Here is a 12,147-nt window from a genome sequence, read left to right as displayed (position 1 = left end):
GATCCTTAATTTTCCTTCTTTTATTCCCTTAGTCTGATTAGTTAGAGGAAGAACTATATACAGCAGAATAACCTTTTGCGTTGCTTATTTTTATTTTATAGGAATCTCCACCTTCCACAAAGCCCTGCTTTCCAGAAAATGAGTCTTCTCCCTCTTCACCAAAGCACCAAGCCACAGTTAGTATACAAATAGCCTTGAGAAGTACATTATAGTTCATTGATTTTAATCATAAAATAGTAAATTATTGACAATGCTTAGAGTATGTTTGGACCTCATGTCATAAACTCCACTGATGTGTTTAATAACACTTCTCTTAATTCTAAATATCTTAAAGAACCAATAAATTCCTTTTAAAATGCTTATGTTTATACAGAATATGGGAGGTACATAATTTAATTTACTAATTAACTTTTTTATACCACATTCTTATTAACTCTTTTTCAATTTTATTCTAAATATAAAAAGTTGTAGAAAGTACTTTAAGAATAAAGTGACTCTTTTTCCCTAAGAGGGAAACTTAGGGTAGGATTAAGTGTAGGACTAGGAACCTTGCAATTTAGAGGTGAGAACATTTCTTTTGTGTCTGGTACACAGAAATGCCTCCGTTAGTCCTGACCAACAAGTAATGTGACAGTGATAGATAGTACAGTCTCCATGGCGTCCCAAGCTCAGCCTTAAAGGGCTTTCACTTTCAGTTCAGTTTTAAACTACCAGAGCGTACACCTACACTGAGACTTTGGAGACACCTTGTATAAAAGCCCCATCTTTCAAGATTAAAGTGAATATAGCTTTTACCAAATACTAGTCCAGCCAGAATATTTAGATATTTGGGGTAGGAAGCTATGATAATATATGGTTATAGTGCAACTAAACTTGTAAGGGTTGAAAAGACAGTTTTCAGAAATTGTTTATTATAATAAAATAATTAAAGTGGAGAAGAATACACAGGTGAATGTGCTTGGTGAAAATAGAGTGCTTTGATCATTATCAACTGAGGGAATCAGGAGGGCTTCATGGAGGAGGTGGCATTTCAGGAGTTGGACTTTAAAGGAAGGATAGTAATTAAGCAAGAAAATCATAGACTGATAGGCCTGGAAATCATCGTAAAAAACATTCATCCATCCTCCTGAAAAAACTCAGGGCCACAGATTCAATGTTATTTGTCCAACATCACGTGGCCATTAAATGTCAGGGCTAGAACAGTGTAGGAAACAAATAGAAGTAGAAAATGGCAGCGAATGTTTTTTGACTGGAGCACAGTGCATGGAGAGGAGCAACATGAGATAAGGCTAGAAATGTACAGCCATCAGGCAGAGGCAGTAAGGAGCCACTGAAGGGTTTTGAGCTGTGACATGACCCAGTAGCTGGATACATAGGGAAGGTGAGCCTGGGAAGAGTATGGAATATGTTTGGAGGAGAGGGTGCAAGTATAAAGAAGATTCATTATGAGGCTCTTCTTTCAGTACTTCACGTAGGTGTTAATGAAAGAAGGTTTAAGAGATGTTGCAGGAGTAGGACAGATATGATTTGGTAACCAATTAAACATAAAAAGAAGGATGAGGAGAGCCTCAAAATTAGCACATTTTCTGACAGTGGAAACTAGATGCATGGTTGTGGTGGTGCCACAGACATTGAAGTCCGAAGGAAGAGTAGGTCTGGAAAGAGCTGTCAGCTTGGTCTGGGCTATGTTGAGTCTGATGTGGCTGGTGGGAGACTCTGGTAGAAATGCCTTGTAAGATCTATTGGTGTGAACCTAAGCGCGTGAGAGGCATCTGCATAGAGCTGAGAGCTGAAGAAATGAGACTGTCAAGTTACAGAGCACAGGTCCAAGGGCAGAAATCATTGCCTGAAAGGATTGGAAAGGAGATAATAAAGGTTCAATTAAATAGTGTGTCCAGCTCTCCAGAGAGGTCAAATGAAGGACTCAAATGACAGAAGGCTTGGGCATTTTAGTTCTTTGGTGACCTTTTAAGAAGGGATTTTCACCGTACGTGTTGTTCTGCGAATCCCTGTGTATGAAGAGGGACTGATTAGCAATGTGACCCTAATGAAGCACATCCCTTAACCCTCGGGGTGTCCCAGTCTGTGGCTATAGAACAGAAGCATTGAATTAGATAGGTAATCCTTAAACTCCTTTCCAGCTCTGTGATCCTTGACCTCAGAGTACATCTAGCTCAATCCTCATCTGAACAGAAATCGCCTTCTGTGACATAGCTAAGAAAGTGGACATCCAGCTTTCTTTAAGCCTCCAGTGCAGAAGAACCTATTGCCTCTTGTAATTATCACTGCGTTTCATGTTTGGATAGTTTTAAGCATTGGGGAGTTTTTCCTTACAAGTCTGAACCTGCTTTTTTGAAACTTGTACTTTTTGATCTTGGTTTTCTTCCCAGCTAAGCAGAACAAGTCAGATTTCTGTTTCACCTGACAACCTTTCAGATACTTAATGAAGTTTATTTATTTTAGTAAGCACTTTTTTACCACTGTGAATTAAAAAACCTCCTTAAACACTAGGACATGTTAACTAATTGGAGTGAATGAAAAGGCGTTTACTAAGCACTTCATATGTGCAAAGCACTTAGCTATGTACTGGGAGTACTGGAGGAAAAGTTCACCTCTCATTGAAATAACCTTCTAATTGGTATCCCTGCCTCGGTTTTCTCTCACACTTCAGTCCATCCTTCACATCGTTGCCAAAATGGTTTTTCTTAAGCCCAGATCTAACTATTTCACCTTCCTCAGTATACTCAAGGGGTTCCCAAAGCCTTCACAACTGCTTCAGCCTGTCTTTTCCAACCTCATTATATTTCACTCCTCCTTCAGTCTGGTCAAATGCATCTTTTTACTCTTCCCTACACATGGAATGCTGCTCCCTGCCTTTGCATGGCACTCCTACACACCATGCCTGGTATCTACTCCCTCTTCTGTCTCTCAGAATCCCCTTAATACCGTCAAGACTCAACTCAAGCACCCCCTTCTGCATGAAGACTTTCTGGACTTTTCCCTCTTTTCTCCTCTTCCAGCTACTATAAGCCTGCTCCTGAATACCGCCTGCTATTTATTTCGTATGTGTCCCGTGGGTCCTTTTGTCAAGTCTTGAAGGAAGCCAGGAGGCAGAAGCAAGGAAGGAAATAACTCCAGGTACAGAGAAGAACCAGCAAAAAGACACGGAGGGTCACGTGCAAGGAGTAGGAAGAAGGCTATGGTGGTAGATGATAGAGTGCCTAGAAAAAACTAGAATGTGAGAAGACGGGAACAGCAGGATGTAGCTGGCTTGTAGAGGGCCAAGCAGAACACTTCTGGACCTGGAGGTCCATGTATGAGGCCACGACGGCCAACACTGGGGTGGCTCTTACATGAGTGGAGACAAAGCTGTTGTAGGGGTGGAAATGTCAAGACTGGCGGCAGACTGGACCTGGGGGGGTGAGGATAGGCGAGGAGCTGAGGGGATGAACCTAGCACCTGCTAGGATAGTGTTGCCCATGAAAGGAATAAGGAATTTGGGAATATGAGAGAGTTTGCAGAAGAAAGTGACACCGATGGATGCTATGAATTTATGGGAGCTGATGAGGTCCTAATCACCTGACACCTGGACTCTTGCAGTAGCTGCTGGTGAGTCCATCAGCCTCAAGTCCTTCCCCACTCTATTCCATCCTCCATTGAGCCACCAAGTGATTTTCCTGAAGCACATGTTTGACTGTGAGCCCTCCTACTCAAACTCCAAGTGGCTTCCTATTGCCTCCAGATTAGATTCAGAGTCCTCTGCTTGGTGTTCCAAGGCCTTCCTAACCTAGCCCCTGCCTACCTTTGATCCAGTGACCCTGGCCTCCTGGCTATCCCACAGACAAAACACTTGAACTCTCAACCGCAGTCCCCAGACAGAATGTTCTCCCTTCTCATTTTAACTTGCTGGCTTCCTTTAACTAACTAGATCCCAACTAAAATCTCATCATCTACAGAAAGGCTTTCCCTCTGAATTATTTCCTGTTTTTTTTATGTATAAAACTCGCTTGTACATGTTTGTTTGCTTGTCTCCTCCATTAGATTGTGAACTCTTTGAGGTCAGGGACTGTCTTTTGCTTTTTTTTTTTTTTTTTTTTTTTTTGGTATCTCCCATGATTAGCACAGTGCCTAACAACATTGCCACTTAAGAAATGTTTATTTATTGACTGAGAATTAATGGGACTTTCTAAGGTCATATGACTTACTATGACTTCATGAGGAAGTTTGATTGTGGTTCTTTGTCATTTGTATTGATGTTTTTGTTACACTAAAATTTAGATTCTGAATATATTTTACAAGGATGAGGGAGAGAACTATAGTTTAAATTCCAAAAACCAGAGGTGAAGTGCTGCTTTTAAATCATCTGTGTAAGATGTAAGTGGAAAGTGTCCTGAATTTGGAGTCAGAGGATGAGAATTTGAGTTCTGAGTCTGCTACTTACTGTTGTCTGACCGAAGGAGATTCCCTGACCCCTCTGGGCCTTAGGTTCTTCCCTTGTAAAATGAGGGGTTGGGCTAAGGTCTCTTTCACTTCTAAAATGATGGTCTTTATGAATTCTTTGTTGTCCAGATACAAGGATTTATTTAATAAGAGTTTGTTTTTGGTATCAGCTTTTATTTAAATCTTTCTCATTGTAAAATGTTCATTTAAAAATGTCTCAGTCATTAAATGGAGAGGAAAACTAACTGTAATTATAGTATTGTCCTATGTAATTGGGCTTTTTGATACTGTGCGTAATACTGCCTCTGACACAGCGAGCTGCTTAACCTTCAGTGCCCACATAACCCCCTTTAAACTGCAGAACAATTGCTGATTTCTTTTGGTAAAAACCGTTCCTGTTTCCAGTCCCCTGGAGCTCCCCATGCCCATGAAGTCACAGGCCTGGCCACCCCCCAACAAAACAACAGAGAACAAACAAAAAAACAGACAGACAGACAAACAAACAAACCAACAAACAGACAAACAAACAAACAAACCAACAGACAAACAAACACAAATACAGACAGACAGACAACAAACCAACAAACCAACCACCACTTTTTCTTGTACGAAGCCAATTTTTAAAGGGTTAGCTTGTTGCGATTGCTGGTGAGTTGGAGTACAGAAATGAATGTCTATAATCAGTCTGTTCTGTTCTCTAGGGCCAAGAAAAATATGGATTGTTAAATGTAACAAAAATGACTGAAAATGGGAAAAAAGTTAGGTAAGTGCACTGAATCTGTGGTGTTTTTAATGTTCTTAATATAAAATGTAAACATTTCCTTAAGCATACTTTTTTGTTATATGAGCTTATGTAGATTTTATTTTGGTATGAAATTAATGAAAACATTTCCTTTTGCTTTTTCCTTGTACATCTCAAAGTTCAAGATGAGGTAACTTTAGGTTGGTAGTTGAAACTTCTGATTCTAGAGGATATTGAGGTAGCACCTTTTGAAAATCACCTATATAATGGTTTGTGTAGCCAAGATTCTCCTTAAAATATAAGAAAGAATTAAGTATTATAGTCATGTATAGTTATATATTATAGTCATGTTTTTAATCTGGAAGACTTTCTTTTTATGTTGTTGGTTTTTTTGTTGTTTTTTTTAGTGAGGCAATGGGGGTTAAGTGACTTGCCCAGGGTCACACAGCTAGTAAGTGTTAAGTGTCTGAGGCTGGATTTGAACTCCGGTCCTCCTGACTCCAGGGCTGGTGCTCTATCCACTGCACCACCTAGCTGCCCCTGGAAGACTTTCTTAAACAGGAAGGACTATTTACTTAGGAATCTAACAGGTTTTCTTGTCCTCCCAGTGTGCCCTTGTGTCGCTTGACCCCATTATTTTCTCATACCCTGAACACTGTAATCATTTTTAACTTTTGATTTAGACTGTCATCTCATGTTCATTAATGCTCCTGTGTCTCAAGGTAGAAAGGAAATGAGCATTTTACTATGTGCTGGGCATTGTGCTAAGCCCAGAAGATACAAATACTAGCAATGAGAAAAATAATCCCTGCTATCAAGGAGTTTACATTCTAATGAGGGGCACTGACTAACTAAAGGATGGAGGCTACGTAGCTCTGGGCATGGTGCTTGGCCATTTCATTTAGATATATCAGAAGTGGGGAACCCAGGGGAAATTTTGTTGAGGTTAAAAAAAAACCCACAAAGTAAATTACTCCAAGACTTTTTTTTTTGTTATGGATACAAACATTTTAAAAATTGTTTGATTGTCATGTTGTATCTAAACGTTATGGTTATTTCAGGGGGTAGGGGGAGAACAGCCTTCATTTTCTCTTCTCCAGGCTCTTTGTTAGGTTTTCAGTGACTCAGAATTTGACTTCCTGTCTAGTGATCTTTTCATTTACATTGTTGTGATCATTTTGTGTATTTGCTTCTACTTAAGTAAGAACACATCTTCCCGTGCTTCTCTGAATTCCTAATAGTCATCATTTCTTTGTGTACAATAATATTCCATTGGATTTGTATGTCATGGCTTTTTCTTTCTTTCTCTTTTTTAAAGCCATTCTCTAATCTGCAGTCAACTAGGGTGGCACAGTGGAGAAAGCACTGTCATCAGGAAGCCTTATCTTACTGAATTCAGATGTGGCCTCAGTTACTAACTGTGTGACCCTGGGCAAGTCTTGACTTAATCCTGTTTGCCTTAGTCTCTTCATTTGTGAAATGAGCTAGAGAAGGAAATGGCAAACCACTTTAAGGTCTTTGCTAAGAAAACCCCAAGTGGGGTCACAAGGAGTTGGACATGAGTGAAAATGACTCAACAGCAACAAAATCTTTGGGCACCTATTGTGTTTCCAGTTATTTGCTACCACAAAGAGTACTGCTATGAATACTTTTTTAATATATTGGACTTTTGACTTATAATTTCAATCTATGCCTCTTGATAAAATTGTTTGGTCAGAAGATTTAGATAGTTACTTTTTCTTGCATAATTCTAAATTAATATCCAAAAATGGTTGGATGAATTCCCAGATTCACCAGCCGTGCATTAGTGTGCTGATTTTCCCTCTCTAACACCTGTCCAATTTTGATACCACCTATCCAGGTAGCATTCTTGTTAATTTGCAGGATGTGAGGTAAAACTGAGGCTGTATTAAATTGACATATCTCTTTCTGTTAGCAATTTGGAGCATGTTTTGAAGTGGTCATTTTATAATTCACAATTTTTTGAAAACTGTCAATGTGCTTCAACTAGTTTATATGTTGGAGGAGCTCTTTTGGTGTTCTGTGTTTGTGTTGTTTCCTAAATAAGTCTTGGACATAGGGTTGTTTTTTTATCAGGGATAGGTGGTGTACATGTTTCTTCCACTCTAGAGTTTCTTTTATCCTATGTTTATTACATTCTTCTTGAAAAACTTTTAACTTTTATGTAACTAAAATTGCCTTTATTATCCTATACTCTTCTATTGCCCTTTTTTCCTCTTCTTATTCTAGGATATAGATATTGTTTACTCATCATAAGAAATGTGAAGATATTTGGAAATATTTAGGAATTTATGTATCTGATGTATGGAATGCCAAGGAAAATTCCCTGAATTCTCATTTTCTTGGTTTACATGATTAACAAATTGTTATAATTTTTTCAACTTAATTAAGAGTTTAAGGCATCAATCTTTTACGATAGTACACTTAAACAGAACATTTGCTTTTAGGTTTATTGAGCCTACAATTCATTCTGTGAATTAAAAAAAATAATAAATATTTTTATTTATAGTTTTGAGTTCCAATATTTATTCCTCTGTCCCTCCATTCCCTCCTTCCTCCCTGAGGTGTCAAGCAATCAAATATGGGTTATACATGTACGATTATGTAGAACATTACCATATTAGTAATTTTGTACAAGAAAACTTAAATAAAAGAAAGAAAAATGAAAGAAAGTGAAAAATAGCATGATTCAGCCCATCTTCCATCAACATCAGTTCTTTCTTTGGAGGTGGATAGTTTGTTTCATCAATAGTCCTTTGGGATTGTCTTGGATCATTGTATTGTTGAAAACAGTTAAGTCATTCACAGTTCTTCATTAAACAATAATTACTGTCACTGTGCACAACATTCTCTTGGTTCTGCTCATTTCACTATACATCAGTTCATACAAGTCTTTCCAGGCCTTTCTGAAATCATCCTGCTTGTCATTTCTTAGGGCACAATAATATTCCATCATCATAATATGCTGTACTTTGTTTAGCCATTCCCCAATGGATGGGCATCCCTTTGATTTCTAATTCTTAGCCACCACAAAAAGAGCTGCTAGAAATATTTTTGTACAAATAGGTCTTTTTCTCTTTTGGGGGATGTGTGAATTTTTTTAAAAAAGATAACTTTAACTAGAAAAATGCCATGTATATATTTTGTATATGAGCTCTTTGTCTATTAAAATTGTCAGAGCTCTTATTTTAATTATATTTATTTTTATATCTAAATATTGAATTTTGTTAATGAATTTCAATCTTCCCATATTATGATGTATCTTGGATATCAGGTTCTTTTTCATAACTACTTAGAGGTAATGTAACCTTGGTATAAGTCTGACTAATAAAATTGATATTACTTTGTTTAGATAGTATCTTTGATCCCAAAGTTTACAGTGTTGTCTGAAGGATGGGAATAGATGACCTTAAAAAGTTCCTTTTATCTTCACTCCCATGATTCCTTAGTCCCATAAACACTTTGGCTTTTCTCATCTACCACCTACATATCTTAAAACTGTGACACCAGCTGTTATTACAGCAATCATAATTAGTATTCTAGAAATGAAAGCGATATTCATTAGAAACAGAGTACAAGATCTTAGTTTGAAAGCTGAAAGGAAGCCATCTTGTCGCACTCCAGGCTGAGCTCCCTGAGCCTCATTTGCTTCATCTGTAAAACGAAGGGACTGGGCAGCATGGCCTTTAAGGGTCCTTCTAACTCTAGATCTGGGATCTTCTTTAAACCCTCATTTTATAGATGAAGAAAAGAAGACTGGGGAGACTTAAGTGATTTGCCCAGGGTCACACAGATGGTAAGTGCCAGAGGGGAGACTTGAACCCAGGTCTTGTGACTCCAGAGCCAATGCCATTGTACTCCTCTCTCAGGCCCTGTAGGCAGTCCTTTTGTTAAGGCAGAGGTTAAGTATCATGAAACAGTGATCTGGGACATTTCACAGTTACTAAAATGACCAGCACAACTCATCTCATGCTGGAAGATGTTTCACTGCCTTCTTTCCATCCTTGGACTTGCGCCACTGCCACCATACCAGAGCATTCTGTAGATATAATTCTCACAATTCACTAAGATCTAGAAACCTACAGGACATGTTTTTAAAAAATTAGATTAAAAAAAAAGTTAGATCAATAATAAATTATCAAGGGAAGGGGTACTAAAAATACCAAGGCCTCTAGATGTTAAAAATTATGGAAACTTAAAGATGTGAAGGCCAATAGAAAAACCATCTTTAATTATATATTCAACAGATTAATTCAGCATACTTGACAGACACTAGCAAACAGTGTTTCCATTTACAGTGAGCAAAGAAAGAAGGTTGCATAGGAAACCATGAATCTTTCTTATGTGCCCCTTGTGGTTTTTAATCAACAGCACTTCGATGTCAAAGCTGTCCTGCACATCTTTGGTTCTCTTCTATGCACTTTTTTGGGGGGGGGAGGGGTGCAGGGCAGTCAGGGTTAAGTGACTTGCCCAGGGTCACACAACTAGTAAGTGTCAAGTGACTGAGGCCGGATTTGAACTCAAGTTCTTCTGAATCCAGGGCTGGTGCTTTATCCACTGCGCCACCTAGCTGCCCCTTCTATATGTTTGTTTTGTTTTGTTTTTTAGTGAGGCAGTTGGGGTTAAGTGACTTGGCCAGGGTCACACAGCTAGTAAGTGTTAAGTGACTGAGGCCGGATTTGAACTCAGGTACTCCTGAATCCAGGGCCAGTGCTCTATCCACTGTGCCACCTAGCTGCCCCGCTTCTATACACTTTTTTTTTTTGGCAGGGCAATTGGGGTTAAGTGACTTGCCCAGGGTCACACAGCTAGTAAGTGTTAAGTGTCTGAGGCCAGATTTGAACTCAGGTACTCCTGAATCCAGGACCGGTGCTCTATCCACTGCGCCATCTAGCTGCCCCCCTTCTATACACTTTTAAAAGTTGCTTCAGTGACAGTTTTTGGCATCATTTTCGCTACCCTCTCACCTCCAATCCCCATCTAAATTTTTTTTTAAAGCCTCCCTTTTAACACATAAGCATAATTGAGCAATACAAATGCATGCGTGGCAGTAATACGTAAAAACTGTCTGTCTCACACTGTACCTCTTAGGAGAGAGAGGAATATCATGCTTTATCACTGCTCTTCTAGAGTTGTAGTTGGTCATTGTGTTGATCAGAGTTCTTAAGTCTTTAAAATAATTTTTTTTACACTGTTGTAGGCATTGCATAATTTGTTCTGCTTCTGTCTACTTTGTTTGATCTTAGTTCTTATACATTTTCTCAGATTTCTCTGAATCCATTCCTTCCATAATAATATTTTGTTATGTTCATACACCACAATTTGTTGGCCCTTTCCCAGACTTTAGTTAACCCCTTAAGTTACCACTTCTTTGCTACAGCAAAATAAGGAGCACCACCTTTGTTTCCTTTTTTTACTTTGAATATCTTTTTGTGTATTCTAGTCTTCCTCTTTTATCTCTAAGTTAAATGCCTAGTTTTGCTGAGTCAAAGTGTATGTGCCCCATTTTAGAAGGATCAGGCATGTAAAATATCACTCATTACTATAAAAATGGACAATTTAAAAAACCCAATCTGTCACTGTGATTTTATTAGTGTGCAAAATTCAGTTTTGATATTCCTTCCACCTTATCTGTAATTTAGTGCAGGAGAGTTGCCTGAAGTACTGAGGGATGGATTTAATGACATTTCTGTAACTTACCCAGCCAGTGTGGGTCAGAGGCAGGTCGAGAACTCAAGTCTTCCTGACCCAACAACAAGTTTTTTAACTACTATACCATGCTGGGAAATAATTAGGTTGGAAGAGAGAACTAGTGTACTGGTATAAACAAAACCTAATGAAATCTGCTTGATTGCTCTGATTTGAAGGCTGAGGTACCTAAAAGATACTGACAAAACTCTTGCAGGAGTGTTTATGCTTAAGGAAGGGGAAGAATTAGATATTCATATTTAATTTATATAATAGCAGCAGGGATCATCATAATCAGGATGTGTCTAAAAGAGAATAGGGATTTTTTTTCCATTTTATTATATTTTTTTAATTCTGACCTTGAACACCAAATAAAATAGACATTTCCTTATACATTGTGAAACAGTGGGAGAGAATTACAAATGAACTGCAGATATCATATGTAGAACTCACTTTTCTTTTTAAATGTGTAATAAATTCCGCATGTCACCTTCAACATAGTCCCGCTTGTTTGATTCCTTCCTGTTCTCCTTGTCCGTTTACTTTCTGGTTCCTTTCTGTTCTCTCTTTTTTAGTGGGGTACAGGGGAGAGGTGAACACTCCCTTTCTCTCTCAGCTTCCCTAGCCTCTACTGGGAAAAAAAAGGGAAATGAAACCCTTGTGACAAATATTCATAATATGTCTCACTCTCCATCTTGAGTCCGTCACACCTGTCTAGAGATAGATAACATGTTCATCAGTGTCCCACTGGAGTGATATTTAGTCAAAAAAATTAATTTTTAGGTGTTTTAAATGTGGACCCCAAGATACTGTTGAGCTTAAGTTCCTAATGCATAAAATTATGGATCTCTGCTTAAGTTAAACTGGTCTCCATACGGTCCCTTCAGTATTACTTCCAATCCTTCTCTTATACTGTATTCTCTTCTTGGATTGCCTTGCTTTTCCTCTCCACATATTCATACCCAAGGTACACTTTGGGTTCTATTATCTCCCTGGACCCATCCCTGATCAGGGCAGCTGTGCTTCTTCTCTGTTCTCCTGTAAGCATATGTTTAAAGTCATGGGTTTAAAAGCCCATCTGGCCCATCCCCTCTTTTTAGAGATAAAGAGAACTTCAGTGACCTGCCCAGGGGTCACACAGGTAGTAGATAATGGAGCTGGGATTTGCAAACATGCCCTGTGAAATCTAAGCAAGCAGGACACAATGTGACATATACATATATGCACATGAATATACATACATATTAAAAATGTGC

At 38.5% G+C, this 12,147-nt stretch overlaps 1 protein-coding gene across 1 annotated transcript in view; it reads left to right on the top strand.

Annotated features, from left to right (window-relative positions):
- ARHGAP12 (Rho GTPase activating protein 12) overlaps positions 1–12,147 on the top strand; it is a 131,686-nt gene that overhangs the window by 84,923 nt on the left and 34,616 nt on the right. The window contains 2 exon segments of the mRNA XM_043967221.1: positions 102–176; positions 5,142–5,203. Coding sequence (XP_043823156.1) covers positions 102–176; positions 5,142–5,203 — 137 coding nt within the window.

This window comes from Dromiciops gliroides, chromosome 5 (genome assembly GCF_019393635.1).
Source record: "Dromiciops gliroides isolate mDroGli1 chromosome 5, mDroGli1.pri, whole genome shotgun sequence".
In the NCBI taxonomy this organism is placed as follows: domain Eukaryota; kingdom Metazoa; phylum Chordata; class Mammalia; order Microbiotheria; family Microbiotheriidae; genus Dromiciops; species Dromiciops gliroides.
This window is presented reverse-complemented; position numbering and strand designations above follow the sequence as displayed.